This window comes from Aulostomus chinensis, chromosome 10 (assembly GCF_037954235.1).
Source record: "Aulostomus chinensis isolate RoL2024-O1b breed Wild chromosome 10, RoL_Achi_v1.0, whole genome shotgun sequence".
NCBI lineage: Eukaryota > Metazoa > Chordata > Actinopteri > Syngnathiformes > Aulostomidae > Aulostomus > Aulostomus chinensis.
The window spans coordinates 15,349,392-15,376,623 of NC_141329.1; the positions used below are offsets into that span (position 1 = coordinate 15,349,392).

A 27,232-nucleotide genomic window follows, 5' to 3' on the forward strand; every position below is an offset into this window, starting at 1 on the left:
GATGTTCAACTTCAATTCCATATGTTAGCACGAGGTCAAGGGTGTGGTTGTGGCGGTGAGTCGGTTCATGAACAGACTGATGGAAACCAATTGTGTCAAGAAGAGAGAGAAATGCATGTATCTGTGGATATTCTCAGTCATCCAGGTCATGGTAAGTCTCAAAAAAGCCTAAAAAATGGCAACTGGACTAATCTCGTGTGAGTACTACTCAAGAAATGCAGTACCCAGACTGTCGTTATCAACATCCACATGAATATTGAAGTCACCTACAATAATGACTTTATCTGATTTGAGAACTAAGCTGGATATAAACTCTGAGAATTCAGATAAGAATTCAGAGTAAGGACCAGGAGGGCGGTACACAATAATAAATAAGAGTGGTTGTACTGTTTTCCAGGTTGGATGAGACAAACTAAGAATCAGGCTTTCAAATTAATTGAAACTTTATGATTTTCAATACATGTAAATCACTGTCTAAAACAGGGGTGGGCAACCAGGTGCCATGGAGGGCCGTGTGTGTGCAGGTTTTCCTTCCAACCAAACACTTTAACAGGTGATTCCACTGATCAACACACCTTCAGCCACAGAAGAGTGTTAATCAGTGGAATCACCTGTTAAAAGTGTTTGGTTGGAAGGAAAACCTGCACACACACGGCCCTCCATGGCACATGGTTGCCCACCCCTGGTCTAAAACATACATTACCTGTATTAACAATAAATGTCTTCTCCCAATGTAAAATTACAGTGAATGCAAGAAATGTGTGAGCATTAACATGTATGTGTCTGAGTATGTGCGTGACTGCATGCATGTGTGTAATAAGCCAAGGCCTCTAGCAAGACAAGCATCACTTCGTGAGACTTGGGTCCAAGGACAGTCAGTCAAAATCCAATCCAATAATACCCAGTCACTCTGGTTTCTGACAGCTAGGCCAGCCTATTACCCTGAATGACCAGATTAATGATGAGGCTCTCAGATGACAACTAGAACAGGACCCAGCCTACTAGAGCTAAAAGCATAGTGGGAGGAGACTTAGTTTTTCCTCAGGAGGAACATAGCATTCGAGTGGGAATAAAAGATTTTGAGTTCAAATGAGCTGAATGAGTCTTAGAAAATGTGTTGTCCATGTAAACAACTAGCTGAATAAAAAAAAAGAACAGACCTCACAAATGAGAGCCATGTGGTCAGTTTGACAAGAAGCTAAAGAAAAGAATTCTATAAATAGAGATGCCTTCAGAATGAATCAAGGTCAAAAGATCGCTGATGCACTCTGCCTCGATCCTCAAACAGAATCCAACAGACAAGCAGGACTGCTAGTGAATGACATGCACATGCAGCTATGTGAGAATAATACACTGCCAACTGAATTACATCTATCCCCTCCTCACTGACAGCCTGCCCAAGCAAGTGTGACTGACTCACAAATGCTACATCCATAGGAAAAATAGATAAAAATGTGACCATAATGACCCCACGTATAGTGCTGTGGGGTAGGGAGGACAAGAGTTTTAGACAGTGCAGAGTAAATGGTTATCCTGCAGAGTCAGGCCGCAGGTCTTTCCAAAATAATGCATAATCTCATTTATGAATCAGAAGTGATTATGCAGTGTGGACAATAAGGAGATTAGCATCACCAACAACATGTCTACACAACAGCCAAAGATGTTGTGACAGACTGAGAAAAGACTTACAGTACAAGTTAGTTCAACAACTAAAATATTTTCTTTACTGGTTAATCTATACATTTCTAAGATAAATCAATTGTTTTAACAATGAAATGTCTATAAATAAATATGTTTCTACTTTGCTGAACTCAATGTATAAAGCAAACATTTTCCACAAAAAAATATGACCATAAATTTGTAAAAACTTTGCGGGGTTCATAGGACTCCATACAGGCACCATCTATTCAACAAAAAGCAAATGACCCTCATTTAGAAACTAGCAAAGATTTTAGCAAAGGAGCTTTTTTATGACAGGATTCGTGTGATTTATGAAACCAGTCATATCTTGCCGATCACAAGGGATCTGGCATTGACAAATATGGCAGCTGGACACAACTGTCATCTAGAAATCATGCCACGATATATTCTGCTCTTGGAAGCCTTGTCCCTTGAATTGTGACATGGAGAAGCACAATCAGTGGCAAGGAGGAGGAACGTCTCCAACCTGGAAATTGAAACCTTCACTTCATCAGATCAACTTATTAGGCCTGAAAAGCAAAATGCATTCATCAGTGTACATGTCAAAACATTAAATAACACCTCCTTGAGGCTCTAGCCGAGGAGGTGAAGCTGCTGCCATTTCTAGTAATAAATCCCACACCCAAAATAAGTTTCAATACATTTGAAAGTCTTATTCTCAGTTTGTCTCATCCAGCCTTTTATTTGCTATTGTGTATTACCCTCCTGGTCCTTACTCTGAATTTTTATCTGAATTCTGAGTTTGTCCAGTTTCGTTCCAAGAACAGAGTCATTATTGTAGGTGACTTCGATATTCATATGGATGTTGATAACGGCAGTCTGGGTACAGCATTTATCTCTCTTGTAGACTCAAGTCTACAGTCTCAGTCTGTACACAAACCCACTCACTGTCACAACCATACCCTCAACCTTGTCCTGACATATGGAATTGAAGCTGAACATCTAGTTGTATTTCCACAGAACGCGCTTTTATCAGACCATCAATTACTCACTTTTGAATTTGTACTAATCAACTACACACCACTAAGGAAAACTATAGTTTCCAAATGTTTGTATAATCATGCCATAGGTAGATTTAAGGAATCAATTCCATTGGCACTAAATTCAATGTCATGTCCCATTATAACAGAGGACGCTGTTGTCAACCTTAGTCCCCCCAAATTGATTGTTTTATCAATAGTGCAACAGGCACCTTACGAACAATTTTAGACTCTACTGCCCCATTAAAAAAGAAAACCATGTATCAAAGGAAACCAGTGCCTTTGTACAATTCAGAAACCCCACAGCTTAAGGAAAAAACTCAAGAACTGGAGAGGATATGGCACTCCTCTAAACTGGGAGAGTCACATATAATCTGGCAAGATAGCCTTAAAACCTCTAGAATAAGCACTAAAGTGGTTTAAGTACATTTACTAGGTTGATCTCAGTTGGTACTTGCTAATGATTATTCCTCTGAAACCACTACAGTCACTCATGGTGTTCCACAAGGGTCTGTGCTTAGACCAGTCCTTTTCACTCTGTATCTGCTTCCACTCAGTCACATAATAAGGAAACACTCAATTAATTTTCACTGTTAAGCAGATGACACACAGCTGTATTTATCAATGCATCCACACAGGCCTTCAGCTGACTCAGCTTGTTATGAAACTCCCACATAAAGCAAATTTCCAGGACTGCCTTCTCTCATCTATGTAACATCACTAAAATCAGACACATCCTGTCTCAAAAAGATGCATTAAAAACTAGTCCATGCTTTTGTCACTTCCAGGCTTGATAACTGCAATTCCCTCTTATCTGGCTGTACTAATATGTCCTGAAAGACTCTCCAGCTGGTCCAAAACGCTGCTGCCCGTGTATTGACTAGAAGTGGTAGAAGAGACCATATCTTTCCTGTACTGGCTTCTCTGCATTGGCTCCCTGTTAAACTCAGAATAGAATTTAAAATTATTATTCTTCTAACATGCAAAGCACTCAACAATGAGGCACCTTCATATCTGAAAGAGCTCATAGTCACCTATTATCCAGCTAGAAGACTTTGCTCCCAGGATACAGGGTTTCTTGTGGTCCCTTGAGTCTCTGAGAGCGTAGCCTTCAGCTATCAGGCTCCCCTCCTAGGGAATTGTCTCCCAGTTTCAGTCCAGGATGCAGACACCCTCTCTACGTTTAAGAGCAGACTTAAGACTTTGTTTGATAGTTAGGCCTGGTTAAGGCTAGCCCTTAAAATATGCTGCTACAGGCTTAGACTGCTGGGGGATCCATCGTGGTGCACTGGGCTTCCCTCTCCTCTCTGTGATTTCTCTGTCCTCCTACACTCACATGTTACTAACTCGTCTTCTTCTCTGAAGCCTTTGTGCTTCCCCACTTCCCAGATCCCTGACTGATGTTACAGCTTGAGGAGGCTACAGACCTTAAGAGGCTCTAGCTGCCACACTTAATATCACCTGTTCACATCCCTGTCCATCCATCAGTCTCTTCCCCTTTTTCCTCCCTCTTTATCTCCGCCCCTTCTTTCTCTATATGTCTTTCTCCATAACCTGTCTTTGTCTGTGACCCGCTCTCCTGTTCTCTCCTCCCAACTGGTAAAAGCATATGGTTGTTTCCACTGAGCCTGGATCTGCTCAACATTCTTGCCTGTTAAAAGGAAGGTTTTCATCACTGCTGTTCCAGGATGTGCTTGCTCATGGAGAATTGTTGGGTGTAAATTCATTGAAAGAGTGTGGCGCTAGACCTGCTCTACTTGCAAAGTGTCATGAGATAACTTTTGTTGTGATTTGGCTCTATACAAATAAAATTTAATTGACTTGTTTGAGCACAACACTGTGAAGAACCCCACAGGCATGTCATTAAGTTTCTCAAAAGTGTACAGTCGAGTAACATCAGGTGATTCAAGTAATCTTCGTACATCAGTGCACTGTTAAACCTTAGCTCCTGCTCTGTTGTAGAGTTGCATATTGAATTGCATATATGAAAGTAAAGCAGTATAGTTACTCAGTAAGAACATAACTTTCTCCTAATGTGGCTGCATATATTTGGATGCCAGTCATAAAAATCCTCCAACTACCGCTGGTTTTCTCAAGGACTTGACTCGAGATTTGATTGCAACCTCCAGTCATGTCCACAATGATAAATGCCCATTTCCTGTTGGACGTTTGTTTGATAAATTGGGACCAATGTCACAAATCATTAGGGGTTTAATGATTACCAATTATCATGAACATTGCTGTAAAAATCACAAAAGATTCATATTCAAATTTTAATTATCATGATAATCAGGTGTGATTACCATGTGTTGATCACAGTAAGTTAATAATGTTGGACCATCCTGCATCAAACCAAAGGACATAGCAATAGTTTCCCCCTTCTGAAAACTAACATGAAACCAAAAGATTTGTAAAAGATAATACAAGGGAGAGTATTGACAGAACTGTGGAATATTACAGCCACCCAAGAAGACAAAAGCAGATGTGTGGGCCTATTTTGTGTTTATAAGTACATATAGGTACTGAGAATTTATTAACTGCAAGTGTCCCCAACATAGGGAAATGCCACTGCCATTGACAAACTCAGTGCCCCTACTGGATGTTAACACTTTCAGTAATTTAGTCAAACTAATCCTCTGTGCAAGTCAGTTTTAACATTATCATCTCCAAGTGAAAGGGACAAGCCTAATCCAAGACATAAACACAAGCACCATCCACACAATCTCTTTCTTTCTATCTCTCACCCTTCTCCTCAGTGTTAGTTATCATATAAAAAAAATTGGATTCTGCAGTTGATTATAGTATATAGTTAAGTTCATTTGAGATTTGTCAGAAAAAATATTCTAAACTTATTTAGTTTGCTAATAGACACACTTTATTTCACAGAGAAAGCACACCCACCATCTGAAATATTCAGTGAAAAAACAGCCAAATTCAACAATTTTATCTGACAATCCTTTGTTTCAGTGATTCCATGACAAAACTCGTCCAGCTCTTCAGAAAGGATGCACACTAAAAAGGCAGCAAAGTAAACAAGAAAAACACTGCACCCCATTCAACAGCAATACATTTTTCACTATTGCCTGACTGATCCATCACATTAATGAAGTAAACATAAATCAAACCATACTTTAAAAGAAATAACAACAGGTTTCGGAATACTGTCAATATTTGTCCCATTATGACTGCACATCAGATTATACTAGATTCTGGTATTAAATCATAGATTTGGCAGCAAATATTAGCACCCCTAAAAAATTAAAGATCCCACAGCATTTGGTGCTGCAGAGCAGTATTCTGCCTTGACCCACATTTTTTAATAGAGCTGCCTACTTACACACTTTTCCCCTAGTACTAAGTTGAAGAGAGTAGGAAGACATCAAAAACATTTACCTTCCTGTGCCTCCCTTTGAACACCACAGCAAAGGCTCCGTGCCCCACCAGGTCTTTTCTGCTGTACTCAAAATCTCCTACTGTCTCCATTGTGACGGGCTGATGGTCAGGCTATTGCTGGGAAGTCCTAAGTAGCCTTGGTCGCCTCCTCTTCACAAAATAACCCAGGAGTAAATTAACCACTCAGACCCGCTTCTTGCACTGTGGGTTTATTTCATAACAGGCATCTCTGGTGTGCCTTTTGAATAAATAAGAGATAAAGTCCGGGCATGATGCATTCACATACCTCCAATTGGGATGGTTGTAAATGTCACACGGAGCAGGCGATTCCGTGCATTTCTGTGCTTTAATTTATTTTTAATCCGTAAACCCTAACCCTCTTTGAGATAGTAATAATCTATCCAGTTTTATGGATGCGATGTGTCCACAGTCACCTAACCTGTTCAGAGGGATAGTCAACAATGACACCAAGCTTGCTGGTCATGACCATGCAAGAATGAAGCAGCTAGACAGTGAGCTATCTGTTAGCCTGACAATGACATAACCCCGTGGACACATCTAGCGCCATAGCTGCTGCCAGTAGTCGTTTTCTATGGGCAAGCACGCAATGTTATAATACTAACGTTACCCTGTGTGGCTACACGGAGTAATAATATCCATCTGAAATATAAAATTTGTCGCAACCAACCAAGCTAGCCACGATAAGCGAGCTAGTCAACAGTCTATGTTAGCATAATCAAAAATCTAGATGCAACACCGATGTCAACGCAGATCTGTTGACTGTTCGAAACTGAAGGTCCTCATAATAAATCCTCTACGACCAAGCGTCCATGTCCACGGTAAACGTTTCTCTCCTCTCGAAAAGTAGCCGTTTTCCAACGTGATATCGTTTCATCCGTGACAAAATACCGATGTATCCTTCGTCGTCAAATTGGACGGGTCAGCTGATTTCGTATACATTTCTGTCACGTGGAGTGACAGAAACTTGCCTGCTACTATTAAATAAATATCTCTGATACACCAAAACAAGCAGCAGATGGTGCTTTTCTGTCGTTGAGCAAATTTCACAAGGAGTTAGTCGCAATCTTGGCATATTTATTCTATCCTTCCGCGAGTGCTGGCCCAAAACTTTTCCTTCCGCTACAAGGGATAGTCCGTCAATTAAAACTTTGAGGGTACATCGATATATTGGGGAAGGGGGCGTGCATGAATTGGGTCGGGTACATGCAGAAAACAAACAACAGCAAAACCCAAACAGATAAATAAAGAAGAAAAAAACAACACATTTTCATCACTCGGTGGCGACATAAAACCCAACATATTTACACACATCCACAATAAATAGAAAAATAATTACAATACTAAAGAAATTGCTAAAAGAAAATAATTTTTAAAAATAGTATAGTGACAAATTATGGCACTTACTGACAATAACGACTGACGAAATAGGACCAAATAATTAAACCAAAAATAAATTGAATTTTAAAAATGTACAGAGAAGGGAAAGGGCCTTGTCATTTTGACTGGGATGTGGAGGACAGTTGTATGTAAAGGTGTTGCCACACACTTCTATAAAGTCACGACACAAATTTAGGTATAAGGGATGCTTTCAGTTTCACTGCCCAAAGTATCCACAATTCAAGTCTACAATGTTTTTTAATCCTTACATATTTAATTTTATATTATTTCAGACGCATTACAACAGAACTCAATGTTTGTGTCTTCTATAGAGAACCAGTTTGTTAAACATTACATTTGTCATTATTAGGTCTCAAGCCAGAGATAATAGTTTATTCACTGAACTCTTTACCTAGATTTGTACATGGCATAACATTTGGTTTGGCTTATATAACATATAATGTGGCAGAACAGTGGTGCAGTGGTTAACACTGTCGCCTCACAGCAAGAAGGTTCCTGGTTTGAGCCCCGGCTCGGGCACGGGGTCTTTCTGTGTGGAGTTTGCATGTTCTCCTTGTACCTGTGTGGGTTCTCTCCAGGTCCTCCGGCTTCCTACAGTCCAAAGACATGCAAGAGGAGACTAGGCTAATTGGATACTCTAAATTGACCATAGGTGTGACTGTGAGTGTGAATGGTTGTCTGTCTGTGTGTTGGCCCTGTGATGGAGAGGCGACCTGTCCAGGGTGTACCCCGCCTCTTGCCTAAAGGCAGCTGGGATAGGCCCCCCACCACCACCACGATCCTTGACAGGAAACGGTAGAAGATGAATGAATGGATGGAAAGAGCAGACATCCCTCTTTTAAAACTCTACTTTGTGCAATTGCTTCAGAAAAAAAAATTATAATTTCAAAATTTGGATAATAAAGCATTATTTTAATCCAAGGCGGCATGATGGTGCAGTAGTCAGTACTGTCGCCTCACAGCAAGAAGGTTCCAGGTTGGAGTCCTAGCTCAGGCATGGGATCTTTTTCTGTGGAGTTAGCGTGTTCTCCCCATGTCTGCGTGGGTTCTCTCCGTGTACTCCAGCTTCTTCCCTCCGTCCAACATGCAGACATGCAATTGGGGACTAGGCTAATTGGATACTCTAAATTGACCATCACCAGTCCATTGCAGGGCCAACATATATAGACAGACAACAATTCACACCCACAGTCACACCTACGGTCAATTTAGAGTATCCAATTGCATGTCTTTGGACTGTGGGAGGAAGCCAGAGTACCCAGAGAGAACCAACGCAGGCACAGGGAGAACATGCAAACTCCACACAGAAAGATCCCGTGCCCGAGCCAGGACTTGAATCCAGAAATTTCTTGCTGTGAGGCAACAGTGCTGACCACTGCACCACCCTCACAGTAAACACATAAAGGAATCACATGTAGCATATGGATTTTCAGTGTCATTTTTTATGAGGAAAAAGTCTTGGATAAATATATGTATGTATTTCTTATATCAACTTTATCTTTCAATGGTTGTTAATTCAGTTTCCAGTATCCTGGGCCTCTATGAAAGGCAATTTTAATTTCAAATCCTCATGCACCCAGAAGTGAAAGAAATAAACTGCACCTTTAAAAGTAAAAGAATTTCTTGGATATAACATAACTCTGGTAAAAAGTCTCCATTTAAAATTCTACCTATAGGTATTAGATATTGAGTTTACTTAAGCTTCAAAAGTAAAAGGTACAAATTCTGCATATTTGTGTTTTCTTGAGCATGGAATTTTCCAACTTTTGAAACACTGACCTCTATAGGTCATGTTAATGTGGTGTGCGTTCCAGTTGTGCTGCCCTGTTTGTGTCCTCCTGAAATTTTTAGGTTTCAGATTTGAAAGTATATCTTCATCAGATTTTTCCACATTTTCTATACAAAATCTTGATCTTAAAATTAACTGCTATAAAAGTAGAGAAGTAAAAAGATATATACTTCAATTGAAATTTAAATTAAAAAAAAATCCTTAAATGGAAATACTCAAGTAAAGTACAGATACCTTAACATTACACTCCACCACAGTGCTTGAGTAAACTCGCTTCCCACTACAGTCTTTGCCACCCCCTGAAAGGACCCATCTTAACCCAAGGTTTGGAACATCTGGGTATTTTACCTTGTTCCAAATCCTGTCAGTGAGATCTACTCCTTTTCATTTATCAATTCAAATATCTCATATTGAACACTGAACAATGATGATCTGAAACATCCCCTTTATAGATACAATAAATGCAAACTGTGAAAGTAATGTCCTGATGAAGGAACTACATTTATACATTTTGGTATGGATTCCTTCAATAGATGTGATGAGTTGACAAAAGGCCCAGAGCAGCAAACAAGGGTTTCATTACCAGCATTAACATAAGAAGTTCTCATTTACAATGGCCATTTCCATCTATGGAAGTGTTATACAGTATGACTCTCACAGCCTCCATATTAGAAAGAAAGCATGCTTGTCACACAAAAAACACAAGTAATCCAGAAAAATTTCAGTTCCTCTTCTTGGGTATTGTTACTGTGTTTCCAGACTTTGAGGTAGGCTTGTAGGTGGAGGACAAGAGCATGGTGAGGAGGAGCAGAACAGGCACGACCAAATATGGAGCATATATGAAGACGAGCTGCCAGCGTTCCTGCAGGGTCTGGGGACCAGCATGGGGTTTCACAGGGAACGGATAGAAGAGGATGTGGGCAAGAATCGGGACCAGTGTGGTAGCCACATGCGTAGAATACACAATTGCAGGAATCCTAATCCACTTGCAGCTACCTGGAAGACAAGAACCATACAGAATGCATCTGCTCACAAAAGTCAATAAGCCAAATATTCCCTCTGTAAAACAGCTCCTTCATTCACCATTACATTTAGCGCTCACACAAACACACAATGCAGTGTATTGCACTTAAAGGACAGGTGCTGATTATGAGTCAGGCTAGTCAAAACAGTGTACCAGTTTCAACATTTTGGATAGGAATAAGACAGTGGCAACATTCCATTTCTGATCTCTCGTAACGTCTGGTAATGGGGAGGGTTCAGCATATATATTTATGGATCTATGAGACTGAATTATGGTCGAATGAGATCGGGTGTTGGTAGCACGGTGGTGCAGTGGTCAGCACTGTCGCCTCATAGCAAGGTGGTTCCAGGTTCAAGCCCTGGCTCGAGGCTTGGGTCTTTCTGTGTGGAGTTTGCATGTTAACCCTGTGCCTGCGTGGGTTCTCTCTGGGTACTCTAGCTTCCTCCTACAGTCCACAGACATGCAAGAGGGGACAAGTGGGTAGAGGGGACTTAATTGGACACTCCAAATTGACAATAGGTGTGGCTGTGAGAGTGAATGGTTGTCCATCTATATGTGTTGGCCCTGTGATGGAGTGGTGACCCATCCAGGGTGTACCCTGCCTCTCACCTGAAGGCAGCTGGGATAGGCTTGAATGAGTTATGCCAAAATTGTTTTGAGATTGCCAACTTGCTCCATTGCCACACCAAGAACTATGGAGCCAATTGATATAGATGTCACACTGACCCTGTAGAATCAGGCAAATGTGAATGGAGTTGTCCATGATGCAGCTGTACAGATATTGCCAAGAGCAACCCCCTTTAGAGATGCCCAGTGAATGGTCATGCTACATGTGGAGTGCACCACCATGTCTCCAGGGACTGGAAGATCCTGACTTGAGCTAGCCTGAGAAACTGATCCCATCATTGAGTGCAGGGATTCCCAAAGTGTGGTGGACGCACCCCTGGGGGTGCACGAGCTGCCACTAGGGGGTGCACAAGATAAAAAAAATGTGATGGTGGTTTGGACTGTTTTAAGTGGTATTTTCCCACACAATAAAGATGTGTAAATAAAAATTTCCTTTGCAAAATTTTAAATCGAAAGCTGACATATTAATTAGTTAATAAATGCAGGCTTTTCAAAATGCACCTCATCTTATGGTGAAATGTAGAAGAATTTATCCTCTTCGCACTGTTGTTGCATTTTTTTTCCTGAAGGTGTGGGGAATTTGGGGTGCGTCAACCTGGTTGGGATATAGAAGGGGGTTCACGAATACCACTGATCTAGTGCAACAGACGCTGCTTTGATAACAAATGGCCTCACTGTTTATTGTCATAACACAGGTACAGCTGATTGTCTAAGGGGCAGAGTATGCTCAACATATGTCCTCAATGCCCTGATCATACACAATGTATGAAGGGCCACCCCACCCTTGTGAAACAAGTCAATTTCAATTGCCTAGCTTACCACCTTGGGGCAGAACAACCCTATGCTCTCAGATTTCCACCTGCACTCAGCACTTATGGACAGTGCATGAAACTCACCAACCCTTCTGACAGATTATACGACCAAAAGAAATGTAGTTTTCTGAGACATGAGCTTCAGATCAGACTGTGCAAAGAGTTCATATGGGGAAGTAGTCAATGACTTCAACACCAGAAGAAGAGCCCACGTTGGGGACCTCAAACTCCTGCCTCTATGCAAACAGCACCTTGAAAAAACTGGGACAACACATAAAGATCACCTAGTGGCACAAGGAAGGCAGAGATGGCACCAGTATAAACCTTCAAGGTGCTAGCCACTCTGCCAAATTCCAACAGGGGCAGGATACATTTGTGGGCAGGTGACAGTATCCAGCTCTTTTTGTGGCACCACATTGAGAAGAATCCCCATCTTGGAGTTAAGTGACACATGTGGAAGATACTCTAGCATTATGTCTACTCCCCAAGACTGTCTCACTTAACTCATGAGCGAACTTCCCTTTTTGCTATATTTATAGACCCACTCGCAGCTGCAGTCCGGCAGAACAAAAACATCAAGGGAATTGATACAACAAATGTGAATCATAAGCTAAGCCTTTATGCCGATGATGTATTACTTTTCCTACGAAATGCACAAACATCTCTCCTTGACACAATAGCACACATTGATAAATTCTTCACCATCTCTGGCTACTTTATCAATTGGAGGAAGTCAACTGTCTTACCCATTAACTCAGGTTTCCGGAGTACGCTCGCCACACCACTACGGCCAGGAAACATTAAATACCTGGGTATCAACATCTCTGCCATACTTTCTGACCTGACACGGCTAAATCACACCGCCCTAATTAAAGAAATAGAGAACGACCTCACCCAGTGGAGTATATATCACTTATGGGAAGAGTAGCAACAGTGAAAATGATGATCTTGCAAAAACTTAACTAGGTTTTCTCGATGGTTCCAACCTAACCTCCCCGTACTTGGTTCAAAACACTAGACTCTAACATCTCCAAATTTCTCTGGAAAGCTAAACCACCAGGTATAAGCTTAAAGACTTTACAAAAGGGTAAAGACCATGGTGGCTTGGAACAACCAAATTTTTATCATTACTACTCGGCCAATAGATTACAATACATACTAAAATGGTTAAAGCCAAACTCATTTGACCAAGCATGGCTCGATATTGAACAAACATTTTGCAAACAAAACCAAATTTCTGATCTACCCTTTATCAGCCGTATTATCAAGCATCACAGCTGCTTATTAGCATCAGCAACACCCTCATAGCATGGTGGGAATTTCTCAAAAGCAATGGGCTCTCGAACACCTTTTGCAGGCTCACACCTATCTGGAACAATCCTGACATTCTGCAAAATAAAAAAATTAATACATTTTGCTGCATGGGTCATTAAAGGGATGAAACATCTAGAGCATATCTTCCAAGACAACGAATTCATAAAATTTAATCAAATTACAGAAAATGATGGTATTAACAAAAACAAATCTCTGGAATATCTTCAGCTCAAATCTATAATACAGGCACGGTTTGACCTTACCCAGTTGGACTTAGAGCTTCCAACCAGAATAACAGATTTTTTACAGCTTTCACCACCTAAACTACTGTCTAAAATTCATTCAATAGTATCTACAACAGATCTAACAATCTCTATTCCTTCCTCCAAATGGGAGAAAGATCTGTCAATCAACCCAGACCCTAACTTTTGGATACAAATCTGCTCCAACACATTTAGAATGATTCGAAATGGTAACCTACAATTCATAAATTACAAGGTTCTCCACAGAACACACTATACAGGACCAAGGATGTTCCAGATGGGCCTCACACAAACAAACATTTGTCCATATTGTGCGACTGGCTCACCAGACTGCTATCTGCATGCTATTTGGCTTTGTACACCTGTTAAAAAATTTTGGCAGGGGGTTTGTAAAACCTATCACGGTGGTTAGGGTACCCCATCCCCATCTCCCCGTCACTTTGTCTGCTAGGTGACCTCACTAATGTTAATATGGAAGTAAACAAATCCTGTATGCTCCTCATTGCTTTAAGCATCGCAAAAAAGGCCATCCTGATTAAATGGAAATCCAAGAACAACCTAAGCATTACTCAATATAGAAACCTTTTATTAGACCACATTTCCATAAAGAGAATGTCTGCTTGGGGGGAAAATCAATCGTCAGAGTTCAAACGAATATGGTCCCCGATTATTAAATCCATCACGTAGTTTCGATGGGGGGAGCTGGGCTTCGTGACCCTGGCCCCGGGGCGGGTGGCTATGGACGCTGTCTTCCTTGGGTGTCCAGCGGCTTGCTGAGCCCGTGGGCCCGGGGTCACTGCCTCTGGGGGCTGCTTTGGGTCTCGCCTGTGTGGGGGGCATGGGGGCTGCTTCCCCTTTCATGGTGGCACCCTGTGAGATTGGGGGTTGGGGGGTCCTTGGGCTGGGTCGGGGCTTCCCCGCGGTGCAGGCGGTCTGGGGTCCTGGTGGGGCCACTCTGTGCTATCCTGGACCGTGGGCGTGTTGTTCTTGTCCCCCACATCAGCTACGGTCAGCTACCCACAGCATCCAATGACAAACCGTAGCATACACATACACATGCGCATACACACATGCAGTGCACAACTGATACATAATCACACACTCATGCATTTATTTTAAAATATATTAAACCAAATGGTAAATTTGCACTGGCAATTTTGCAACCAATGTTTTTCTTATTTTTCTGTTGTTATTGTTGTTGCTGTTGTGTTTTTTCTGCCATTGTTGTTTTTGTGACCCCCCCTCCTGTCTTCCCTATCCTGTCCCTGTTCTCTCTTTCTATCCACTCCTGAGCCTTTGTCTGTGAGTCCATAGTTGCTTTATCAATGAACCAATACCATTCCAAATAAAGTTAAACACAGATGCCGATAGGAAGAGTTTATTAGATTCCTCCTTTGCAGAGTAAAACTGCTTCAGTACAACAAGGCACCAGGAGCATTTATACTGCTTGCCCCAGCTGCTGAGCAGGACAGGTTTAAAAAAAAAAAAAACAACAACAACAACAACAAAAACTAATGAGCGAAGAGCCAAGAAATGTCAAGGCCCACAACTGCTAATCAGCTGGTCAGTGCTGCAAATTTGTCCTGCTGTCTGAGAAAAGAGTTCTATTCTGAGGCTTAAGGGCAAAGTTGGCCTTGGACCAGATTGAGAAGGGCCAGAAAACCATGCCTTCCTGGCCAATCTGAGGCCCCTCGACAATACTGCTCAAAACGTAAGAATCAGTGGCAGTTGGGGAAAAGCATACAGTACCTTCATATCTTATCATACATACACATACCTTCCTGGCCACATAAGACAGAGTATCCAGGACCAAGGAGCTCCCAGGACCAAGGATCTCCCAAATGTTTCAGGGGAAACCAAATCCAACCACTAGTTGTCTCCAAAGATGCAGATAGTCCTGCCACAGCAGGTCAACAGACTCAACACTGCCTGCGGGTGCAATCTCCAGTCACATGGGAGAAGCCAAACTGGGAGTGAAGGTCTGCCATGTGGTTCAGTATCCAAAAAAATGGGCTACTCTGAGGGAGGTCAGGCCTGAGTAATCCCACGGCAGAAGCCTCTGCGCCAAATTGAGGCAGCCTGAGGACTTCAGCCCCCCTTCATATCCCAGTTACTCTACCCTCAGCTCCAGTGCATTAAGATGTTCGGTGTCCCATGGAGGTTGCCACACACCTCTTACAATTCAGTTCTCCCAAACTGCTCCTCAGCCTGTTCTAGAGGCATCTGAGGACACCAGTGTCCTTGTCAAGGGTAGATTACCTAAAGAGACAATATGAGGACCCCATGATCCTGCCATGGAGGCAAAGCTCGCTGACATGAGCCTTGAGAAGGCCTGGTGGAATAACAACCACTGCTGCCCAAATCAACTCGGGGCATCTCTCAGGGCAAAAAGAGTATAGGGCTGAAAAATCCTTATGACTGTCTAGGCAGTGAAAGAGTTTTGCAGTGTCCAAATAAGTGTCTTAATTCTCAGCTCTAAATTGTTCTCCTTCAAATAAAAATAATATTATAATTATATTATAATATAAATATTATATGTCATTATAGCATTTTAATCAACACAGACACCAACCCCGCTCTATTTTTGCTACCAGTAGAACAGTCATTCTGGATGTTTATAACACAATACAGTATGCCGAAAGCTAATACTTTGTCAATGAAATTAATCACCAAAACAGCTTAAACCCACTTATATTGCTTTTTAACAGAAAAAATATCTAACGTCAACACACTATTCTTATTACAGTGAATATAATGCAGTTTTAACATGAGGTGGTAAGCAACAAAACAAGACATAATCCCATTTTAAACTGAGGTAAGCAGAACCATAAATTTAATTTGAACTAACCTTTCTGAAACGCATATGCGGCAATAAAAAAGAATGGTGTTTGAAACACTGCCTCGCAGAAAATAAAGGATTGGAACCACTCTGGAGGATCCAGCACCATGGGATCTTTGAACTCGTCTGCGTACCATCTGAGAAGGTCTCTCAGCTAGAGAGGAGAGAACGATTACAGTATGAGTGTCTCAAAGCCACGAAAACAGACTGGAACTTAATTTCATTAGCCATTATAACCAGCGCTGTCACTTACCGGCTGGGGATACACATGTCTTGGAAGCAGAGCTTGTAAATCAATAAACAAAGTAATGGGAATGTGAGAGGTAAAATAAAAGAAAAACATGATTTCTAACACACGGATAGCCATTTCTTCAAATCACTCGTGTTTGTTGCAATCTTGTATTACAGAAACGTTTGCACAGGTTGAATTCCATTGGCTGATTGAGGAAAAAGGGGCGTTCCTGATCACGCCATTCCTACCACGCCAGACATGCTGCTTTCAGGTCTGTTAGTTTTTTTCACTTCCACAAAAATATCGTTTTCAAGTTCTTTTTTTTCTTTTCCAGACTGTGGTGAACCACGTTGTGACCGGCGATTAGATACAACAAAAAAATTCTCATTCGTGTCAGATGCAATTTTTGGAAGTGTACGTTTGTATACGTTGAGATCTTGCCGAATTTGTCTACATTGTCCTGCCAATGTGTACTATTCTATTTTTAATGGTTTCGTGTTGATTGGCAAAAAAAATTCTAATTCAAATTCCCATCTCGATATTAATTGAAATTTGATTTTTAAAATTTTCAGAGATGATGACAACTAATAGACCAAAATAATCTATAACCCAAACATGGGCTTATTTTAGAAAATATTTAATGATGGTAGAAAAGCAGATATCACACATGAAGTGGTTATACAGACGAGTGTCTTCTTTCAACAATGTTTAACTATTTGATTTTGGTAAAAAAAAAAAAAAAAAAGTTTCTCGTGAAGACTTATTTAAAAAATCATTACTGTTGCAATTATTGTATGGCAGGCCTCATTTTACCAGAACTACAGGGCGGCACACGCTGCCATCGAAGACACGACTAAGTCTGAGTTCTGTGTCAACTAGTTCAGCCTGAACAATTATTGTTCGTGTGTGTCAAGCAAACCTTGACCAGCTGGCAGCGCTATATTATAAATAGTTACAATATAATACATCACAGTGCCATGCGTAGTGTCTGTCCAAAATGTCTGCAGAACTCAGGACCAAACACATTTCAGTCCTTTCTGATCTGTTTCCCCAACACAATTTAATTTGTTTGAGTAATTGTTACAGTCAATGGTATCACTCCATATACAACTACAAGTAGAGCAATTTGTACAGTTCATACTCAAATACATACTTTTCATGGCCTTATTTACAAAACACATTTTTATGTACATGTTTTCAATGTCAGTGCAATGTTCACTTTCTTTCAACAAACACTTACAAAAGAAGTTCTTTAAATTAACACTGGTTCAGATCCAACAGAAACAAACTTGAATAAAAAGAGGCTACAAGACCCTGACAGACAGCTCAGTAGTAGATTGCACTGCCTGCACTCACTCCAAACTCCTACTTTGAGGGACAGGCTCTGGAAAAGGGAGGGATTTTGTATTAGCCCTGCAGGTGGCAGGATAGATTTTGCTTGATCTCAACCTCAAAGCTCAGTTACGTTCTTGGGTTAAAAATATTGTGCTGAAATTAACCCAAAATCAAAAATTTTTTTTCCTGTTAATTAAGCTCAGAATCACACAAGCAGTTGTTAGAGACACATTCACAGCCAAAATGAAACAGACACATGGCTTGCCAACTACTGCAAATTAAATTCAGCCAACAAACTGAGTTCTCAAGAGAATAATCTTCACAATGAAGTTTTCCCTTTGAGTTGTTTGATGATGTCTCAAGCACAGAGACAAACTAGACGTTGTCTCCAAGTGGAAAGGCAGGAGGATTGAGGACAACAGACTGAAAGAAGCAAATAACTACTGCAAATTGACAACTACTGAAAATTAAATTCAGCCAACAAACTGGGTTGTCAAGAGACAAAACTTCTCAGTAAAGTTTTCCCTTTGAGCTATTTGATGTCTCAAGCAGAGACAAACCAGACACTGTCTCCAAGAAAGTGGATATATAAATAAATATATATATATATATATATATATATATATATATATATATATTATATACACACACACACACACACACACACACACACACACACACACACACACAGCATTCACCTATACAGTACCATTTGCTAAGCAACATATTCTTCTAGGAGGAAAATTGGGTTTCATTCAGTGACAGACATTTCCCAAAATACATCTTCATTATAAATACAGCATCTAAAAACAGTGAACACAGAGATTCATCTACTGTGACCAAGAAGACAAAGTCTGTCTGTTCACAGTGATTAGACTGAGCTCCACCCATGCTGCTAATCACAAGATACAAAGCTGTGCTGCTCAAGCTCACAAAGCAAACACAGGTTTGTTCAATGGCCACATAGAGTAGGCAAAACTTCAGATAAAAAGGAAGAAAAAGAATAACTAGAGTCAAGATTTTTCTCCATGAAATGTGAATTCAGACTCAACACCCAGAAAACATGATAATCTTAACGATGGATAGAGATGCAATGAAGCTTTTACACACATGATCGAACTGAGCATACATAAACAGTTGACTTTAAAGATCTGATATCGATAGGTCTGTTCAATGAGTAACAGATAGATGCTTTGGAAACATGCCAGGCCACAATGGTGTTATTTCCACTGAAGTTACCTGGAAGGTAGTATTAATTACAGGTAAAATGTTTACTGGACTTGAGTTTATATACAAATGTTCCCCAATGAAATATCTTGAGAGGACAGAAACTCAAATCCAAATTAAATGTCCAATAATTATTACTTGAATGGATCTGCTTTATTCTCCATAGATGTTCAAATAAAACCTTGAAGTTGGGACAACTTTGAACACATCTACTGTATTCCCTCCAAACAATCCTAATGTTTTCATAGTTATATGGGAAGAACAATATTGCTTTTGTGTTTTGACCAAAAGAAGGTGCCACAACATGCCAGGGTCTGAACAAGACAGGTGGGTTGTATGTGCAGAGAGCACTTCTCTGAAATGGCCCTTAATGGACCTAAAAGGTAAGTGATAAGTTAATCAGGACTCTTGTCATTTCAGTTGATAATTTTACGGACGTATGATTAACCAAACAATACAGTGAACCGACAGGCCCTGAGAGAGTGGGGCTCTAGTGTGGTCAGTTACCCAGCATTAGGGACATTAAAATCAAGTTTTACTACAGCTTCCACAGAAAGTGGTAGAATGGCATTCTTAAAGCAGCATTGCAATTTTGTTGAGCAGCATGAGTCTCTTGATACCAGGTTGTACAATACAGGACACTGAAGCTGGGAAAACAGGGAATCAACTGATTTTGATGAGACTGGGACAAAGAGGATATGAGATGACAAGGCTTTAACATGCATCATCATGCTCATGAATAATCTCACTCCTGAGTGTCTATCTGGACCAGGAATGAAAATACATTTGCTAAAGGCTAGTGCTACACTGAGTAACTAGCTGTATGAGCCACCACTTGCCTTTTTCAGCTTACTCCATAAATGTCCTGTCCTAACTTGTCATGGGAATTCCAAGCTAATATCTAGTACCTGAAAGCAGCACTACAAGCTAGAGGGAGTTTCATGCAAGCAGCTCAAATTACACTGTGCCAGTACAGACTGGGGAGTTTTGAGGGGACTGAAATGCAACCATTGTCTTTGATCACAAATCAGTGACCATCAAAATGATGCTGAAACTGATTATTTATCCTAAAAACACTGCATTATGTAGCTTTAAAGTCAACGCATACACTGCTGTGACTCAGTGTTGGCACAGTTCCTTATCTCTTGTTGAGGAAGCTATGAAGATCATTTAATCAGGAAAGAAAACTGAAGCAGGTAAAAAGTGCAACAATAAAGAAGAAAAGATGGGTATGGATGTAAAGTTAAAGATCTACTCTTGAAGTTGATTCACTATCTATCCATATGACTGAGGAGCTGGAAGCCTGCCTCACATAAACAAAAACAAAAAAAATGAGAATAAATCAAATCTTATAAAACAATGCTTTTGCAGTATCAAAAACGGGAGTAAACATATACTGTATATTAACCTTAAAGCATCTCTCCCTTGAAATCATGGCACCTGTCCTAAAAAAACAAACCCAGATTCATACACAAAGCTTTTGAACTCTTAGGGAAGTGACAGCTACACACAGGTGAACATTGCACAAATTTCCACTGATATTTGGCAGCTTTGGAATGACAGCAAAATGCCTAATTTTACATCAACACCCAGGACCTGTATGAGTCTCATAGGATGGGGAAGGTCTTTCCAAAAATGTATGTTCCATATTTCCTTAACTGGAAGGAAGCACTTATTGTGGATAATACAGCCAACAGGCTGTTGAAGTCAATCAGGGATGAGGTAGTGTATATTCCATGTTTTCTTCCTGGTGAGACTATTGTTAATAAAAGCTGTGGAGAATGTTTTTCTGCTGATAAAAACTGTGGAGAACCTTTCTGATAAAAATCCTCCCATAATATCCCAGACTAGATATTAAATTTTAACATGTTGACCTCTGTCTGCATTAAATACGATACTAACACACTTTTTTTTTTTTAACAACTTCTGCCCAGTGTGCAAACTAGTCACTGAAATTCTATCTGTATCCAATTATTGGCCTCATATTGACTGAAATTAGTTCAGTTTTCTGAATTTCTTGTTTTTCATCTCAGGCTCAGATAATGTTAACATCAGGCTCAAAACTGATAAATGTACAATTGCAAAGCAATATCACTTCATGGCTACACTGGCATACATTCAGAGACTGAGTATGCAAGTATACGATACATGTATGTCATGGCAAGTGCTGAGGGGAAGGTAAGGTTATTTGGTTGGTCACAGAAAAGTTCACCTGTTTAGTGCTTTCATCTGGGCTGTATTGTTTTCTTTTCAGACCTTTACCAGTTTCCCATCAAGTGTTGAAAGTGCTATGAAGCATCCCTACAGACAAGAGAGTACAGTCGGACTCTAGTCATTAGCAGTTTCAGATTAATCACTGCTCAGAGGAGCAGGAGAGCAGCGGCGCAGCTACTGATGGAAGACCAGGTGCAATCACTGAAGGACACAGTATTTCTTGTAGTCAGACTCAAAGTCTTCATCCATGCTACTGGTGTCAGCCATTTTCTTGCCATCGATTTTTGGCAGGAACTGGGAATAGTTCACTCCCTGCTGCTCATAGAAGAGGATGTAAGCCGAATCATTGTCGATCTCCTCAGAGTGAACTTCCTGCAAAAACACAACAAATATGAGTATGGGAACACAACATTTTTCTGCACTTTGGCTGTTCCATCTATCCATCCACTGAGCCCCTAAATATACTTAATCCTACAGATTACCTTAAATTATGAGAAATCAGAGACAGAATGTTGCAATATGGCAGTTTGTCAACGTCAAAGTTGTTTTTTGCCAGCAATAGGATTAGATTGTTATTCTGTGTCTGACATCATCTAACAGAGATACAAGAGTATCTAACTTGTAACAGACATCTCACTCCGACATCTAATGGGGGGTAAATCTATGTACAAAGAGTGTTTACATGAGTTAGAGTTAGTTATAGGTGTCCAGGGTAGAACAGAGGAAGTACCAAATTGGAAAACAGAGTTCGTCTCTTTAGGGAGCTGTATTAACGAGAATTTCCTCACTGGGATCAATAAATTTAACTAGTCATGACCACAGTAACATCAGATGTCATGAAGCCAGAAGACTGAAGATAAGTTCTCCTGAAGCCTTACCTTGCAGCTACTGTCATTGTAACAGTACCATTTCTCGTTGGGGTTTTTGGCATATGTCACATAATGGCCTCCTCCCATGATTCCTGAATGGCACTGAGGAGATAAAAAAAGATCAGATAAATTTGATAAATGTCCCTGTAAATTGTGATTCAGGCTCTTCAAAACCAGTATCAAAACATAATATAATATCTTATATGATAGATAAAATACCCTACTATATACAGTAGCAGTGCTATCTTTATTTCATTCAGCATGTGCAAATCTAATTTTTGTAATTCCTCTTTTATTTTTACAGTGCGTATAAGTTTAAATAATTAAATTAACATAGCGTTTTTCATCCCTTGAATGTGACAATGTTTTGAACGTTTTTTTTAATATATATATATTTTATTTTATTTATCTATTTTTTAAATGTTAACTCCAGCACAGACAATGCCTCACACACCTCCAGTGATGTTTGGCACCCCCTTTAGGTGGACTAGGACCTCAGGAAACACTGTCTTCTTGAGTATTTGGTAGAAATGGGGATATAAATTCCTTGTGCTGCCATGTAATTCCACACAAAATATACACTGAGACTATAGATATAGAATGGCAGAGTGAAACCTATTCTCATCAAAGGACAACTGAGATATCTCAGCTATCTCAGCAAAATCCCTGCTGCTAAGGCCGAATTTACATGAAAAGATAATTGGGCTGATATGAAGTCAGATTTGACCCTTCCTATAAAAAAGGGGTATTCTGAACTCAAGGATTTTTTAAACCACTATCTGCCCTGATAGTCTTTCGGTGTTTTCGAACTTTAAATATATGTAAATTTATCAGTGCTTTTTGAGCAGAACCACAAAGGTATTATGGAGCAGGTGACAATGTTGTCAAGCAAATCTAAACATTGTAGCCCATAAGGCTAACATCAGCTAGTTCACGGTATTCCCAATGACAGGTATTACAGCTGGCAGTTAAAACTTACCTCCTTCTTGCTGACAAACCCATGGAGGCTGCATGTCCCTGAACATTTTACATCCAGATTTATTTTTCCTCCTCCTACTGTATTTTGTGTGTTTTTGCTACAAAGCATTACTAAAGCAACTCGTTGCACCGTTGTCAGTCAGAGCTTTCTTTACAACTGCTTTCTCATAAGATCACAAGCCAAAGAGAGATTACAAGAGTTGGTGCGCCATTCTCATCTTAATAAGATCCTGTTTTGTGCCATATTTCATGGTTTCAAATCTTGTTGTGTGTGCATGCTTGAAATTAGAGAAGAAGAAGATTCTCCCTTGGTGCATGGCGCAATTGGATTGAATATTTGGTCAGGATTTTATAACTCTTGTAGTGTGTGCCAAGGTTAACTCACTCACTGACTCAGGCTGTGAAATGCATGTTGAATATTCCACAATAAGTAAATGTATATGTATAGTATAAGTATAAAGTATATGTAAGGCAGTAAAGTATATGTAAGGCAGTAAAAGTCAAGATCTTTGTTCAGGATTCCAGATAATATTCAGTCTAATTAGGCTTGTTCATTAGCATAGAGAATGATTCGGAAGTACTGGTGAAGAGAGTCATCCGCTTACTGATATGGCATAGAGGCTGTAGATGGCCTCCAGACACATGTTGTCTCTGTGTGGTAACAGTGAGCTGTCAGGGTCCATGCTGCTTTCTGTGCTGCAGTCGGAGTTCAGCCCATTGCCATCACTGTTCACAAAGACCACATCACAGTGGCAGCTAGACCCCTCATTATATGATGATTCTGACGTGATGGCCTCTCCTGAAGCAGGAAGGCTGACCGCTGCCCTTCCTGCTGCACTGCTCACTGTGTCACCCTGTGGTGTGCTGTCCTGTGCCTCAGCCTCAGTATTAGGAGATCCCTCCAGGTTCTCCTTGCTGTTGCAGAGGCGATGTCTACTTCCCAGCTGGGGCAGGCGGAGCCGGCCCTGTCTGCGGCCTCCACTTCCAGTTTTGGGGCTCTCAGAGGGACTACTGTTCCGGCTCATGGAAGGAGCTAACTTCCTGCTTACTGCAGGTGAGGCTGTTGGGAAATCACAGGGTTTAAGTGTCTTCATTTTGTAAATAAATATACATGCTCTGTGGAGTAGTGAAACATTCAGTGGACAAATGAAAGAAAATGCAGTGGTCCCTTTACAGTTGTGTACAAGTGGCTAACAATAACTAATCCTCAGTCATAAATTATTATGGAATACCTTTGGGGAGGTTGTAGAAGCCAGCAGGGGCAGAGATAGAAGACAGATTGTCTTCTCCGACCTTGAGCAAATCCTCACTCTCACTGTGTGAGTGAAGGCAACAGTGCTCCAGGTCTCTTGGAGCAAAGAAGGTGCTGGGATCAAAATTTTCCCGTGGAAATTTGACAATCTTCTGGGATTTGATCCAGCGGCCGTTCACAAACTGGAAGCGCTTTAGGTGGACAATCTGAAGAAGAGAACCCACACTGCAGATGATAAGCAGCTCTTTACCATCAGTTTCTGTATCAGGATTCAAAGAATTCACAAAATACAGCCACAGACCAATATGGGTGGTAGCCTCCAGAGGTCCAGCTTCTTCGTGGCCAGTCGATGGGTCTTGCACTTGGAACAGTAATACAGCTCATCCTCGCCCAACTCTTCCTCGCTGGTGAAGGCCTTCAGGCAGCTGTCAAGACTGATGGGCTCAGCCTGGGCCCGACGGGACTGCTCTACACTGCAATGCTCCTCAACAATCTGAGGGTGGCATCAGGCTGCTGATTATACTGCCAAGTATACTAAGTATAACTCTTTTTTTGGAATAAAATGCTATTAAAAGCTGCTGTAAGCATTTAGATAACATACACATAACTGAACAAACTGTCAGAAAATGTTGGAAAAAAAAAGATAATTCAGAGACAATTTGGTAACAAGAGATAATGTCATATATTCAAAAAGGTGGTTGACAAAAGTCAGTAAAAGGCACTTTTTAACAATTCATGTAACTTCATTTTGTGATCACATATAATGAGTGATATGGTTTTAACACTAAATTAAAAGTTAGCATGTAATTTGTAGAGTAGTCACCATTCTGGAAGTATGGTGCATTTTTCATCACAGTCTGAAAAATGCTTTTGGTACTCAGGTTGTAAAATACAAAACTAGTCAGGGATATTATTATGCAGCATGGGTACAAATGTAAACTGTTGATACTTATAATAGGAAGTCAAGCACTGATAAAATTTAGGGGCAGCATATTCATCCCACGTTGGACAGAGCTGCTCTCATTTCCAGAAATATGGCCCAGTTTGTTATAGAACCAAAACCCTGACAACCCAGATTTCAGACCAGTGGGCAGAGCTGCCATCTTACATGCTTTTCTGCGTGTCCATTCGGGCAGTTACCCACTCAAAACGCGATAGAGACTGTGTCTGTCCCCCAACTACTTCAGTTTATTCACTCCAATTCTACTTGTAGAGGAGTCAATCAGAAAAACACAATCAAAATTAACACAACCACTAAATTACCTTAAAATAATATAAAAATTAGATGTAGACTATTTAATATCAAATCTCTGATGCCAAAAACTGAATTGGTAAATGAATTGATATCTGACAATTGTATTGACCTGCTCTGTCCCACTGAAACCTGGCTGCATGATGATGAGTATGTTAGTCTAAATGAATCCACTCCTTCCAGTCACATTAACATTTATATTCCTCGAGGCTCTGGCCAAGGAGGTGGAGTTGCTGCCATAATTGACAGACGTTTAGAAATAAATCCCAAACCCCAAATAAGTTTAATTTCATTTGAAATCCTGATTCTTAGTTTGTCTCATCCAGCCTGGAAAACTCCACAGCCACTCTTATTTATTATTGTGTACCATCCTCCTGGTCCTTACTCTGCATTCTTATCTGAATTCTCAGAGTATATATCCAGTTTAGTTCTCAAATCAGATAAAGTCATTATTGTAGGTGACTTCAATATTCATTTGGATGTTGATAACGACAGTCTGGGTACAGCATTTATCTCTCTTCTAGACTTTCCATCAGTCTGTTCATGAATCGACTCACCGTCACAGCCACACCCTTGACCTCGTCCTAACATATGGAATTAAAGCTGAACATCTAGTTGTATTTCCACAGCACGCGCTTTTATGAGACCATAAATTAATCACTTTTGAATTTGCACGAATCGACTACACTCCACTCAGGAAAACTGTAGTTTCCAGATGTTTGACAGATCAGGCTGTAGCTAGATTTAAGTAAGCGATTCCATTGGCGATAAATTCAGTGTCATGTCCCATTATAACAGAGGACACTGTTGTCAACCTTAGTCCCCCCCACGTAGTCACGAAGTCTGGCAAGACAGCCGTAAAAGTTATAAGAAAGCCCTTCGTATAGCTAGAGCAGCCTACTACTCGGCACTAATCAAGGAGCAGAAGAACAACCCCAGGTTCCTCTTCAGTACTGTAGCCAGACTGACAGAGAGCCACAGCTCTATTGAACCAAGCATTCCTGTTTCCCTGGGCAGCAAAGATTTCATGGACTTCTTTAATGACAAAATTCTACTTATTAGAGAGAAAATTCATCTCCTCCTGCCATCAGCTGACAACATGGCACCTATAACCTCAGAAGCCTTAGAGGCAGCTGTAGAACCAGACATACACTTTGATAGTTTGCTACCATTCCTTTTATTAAACTCTCATCTACATAATATCACTAAAATCAGACACATCCTGTCTCAAAAAGATGCAGAAAAACTAGTCCTGGTTTTTGTCACTTCCAGGCTTGGTAACTGCAATTCCCTCCTAACAGGCTGTACCAGTAAGTCCCTAAAGACTCCCCAGCTGGTCCAAAACACTGCTGCCCGCATGTTGACGAGAACTAGTAGAAGAGACCATATCTCTCCTGTACTGGCCTCTCTGCATTGGCTCCCTGTCAAATTCAGAATAAAATTCAATATTCTCCTTCTAACATACAAAGTCCTCAACAGTCAGGCACCTTCATATCTGACAGAGCTCATAGTCCCTTGTTACCCAGCTAGAACCCTTCGCTCCCAGGATGCAGGGTTACTTTTGGTTCCTAGAGTTTCTAAAAGTAGAATGGGAGCCAGAGCCTTCAGCTATCAGGCTCCCCAGCCTGTGGAACCGTCTCCCAGTTTCGGTCCGGGATGCAGACACCCTCTCTACCTTTAAGAGCAGACTTAAGACCTTCCTTTTTGATCAG

The 27,232-nt window shown here is 40.7% G+C and overlaps 3 protein-coding genes across 7 annotated transcripts in view; all 3 read right to left on the reverse strand.

The window, feature by feature from the left end:
- The window catches only part of ulk2 (unc-51 like autophagy activating kinase 2), an 81,888-nt gene extending 73,379 nt beyond the window's left edge, over nt 1-8,509 (reverse strand). For both annotated transcript variants that reach the window (XM_086216147.1, XM_086216146.1), the window contains exon 1: nt 6,075-8,509. In XM_086216147.1, coding sequence (XP_086072273.1) covers nt 6,075-6,164 — 90 coding nt within the window. In that variant the 5' untranslated portion in view covers nt 6,165-8,509. The remainder of the gene's footprint in view (nt 1-6,074) is intronic.
- A 213-nt stretch (nt 8,510-8,722) lies between these two features.
- On the reverse strand, nt 8,723-16,667 carry tmem97 (transmembrane protein 97). Its single transcript, XM_086216150.1, has 3 exons — nt 16,415-16,667; nt 16,171-16,315; nt 8,723-10,278 (listed from the first exon to the last, which is right to left on the reverse strand). The coding sequence occupies exons 1-3, from the start codon at nt 16,526-16,528 to the stop codon at nt 10,004-10,006; spliced, it is 534 nt and encodes a 177-aa protein (XP_086072276.1). The 5' UTR covers nt 16,529-16,667; the 3' UTR covers nt 8,723-10,003.
- Nucleotides 16,668-18,366: 1,699 nt separating this feature from the next.
- The window catches only part of usp32 (ubiquitin specific peptidase 32), a 71,148-nt gene continuing 62,282 nt past the window's right edge, over nt 18,367-27,232 (reverse strand). For 3 of the 4 annotated variants that reach the window (XM_086216143.1, XM_086216142.1, XM_086216141.1), the window contains exons 30-34: nt 24,570-24,761; nt 24,249-24,474; nt 23,622-24,076; nt 22,048-22,140; nt 18,367-21,541 (exon numbers count right to left, since the gene is read on the reverse strand). In XM_086216143.1, coding sequence (XP_086072269.1) covers nt 21,368-21,541; nt 22,048-22,140; nt 23,622-24,076; nt 24,249-24,474; nt 24,570-24,761 — 1,140 coding nt within the window. In that variant the 3' untranslated portion in view covers nt 18,367-21,367. The remainder of the gene's footprint in view (nt 21,542-22,047; nt 22,141-23,621; nt 24,077-24,248; nt 24,475-24,569; nt 24,762-27,232) is intronic. The other variant, XM_086216145.1, reaches the window with a different exon arrangement.

Coding starts and splice junctions, on each gene's coding strand:
- tmem97 (XM_086216150.1), bottom strand. CDS start 16,528: ATGGCTATCCGTGTGTTAGAAATCATGTTTTTCTTTTATTTTACCTCT. Junction 16,316..16,414: donor GACATGTGTATCCCCAGCCG/GTAAGTGACAGC, acceptor TCTCCTCTCTAG/CTGAGAGACCTTCTCAGATG. Junction 10,279..16,170: donor CGCATATGCGTTTCAGAAAG/GTTAGTTCAAAT, acceptor CTTGTCTTCCAG/GTAGCTGCAAGTGGATTAGG.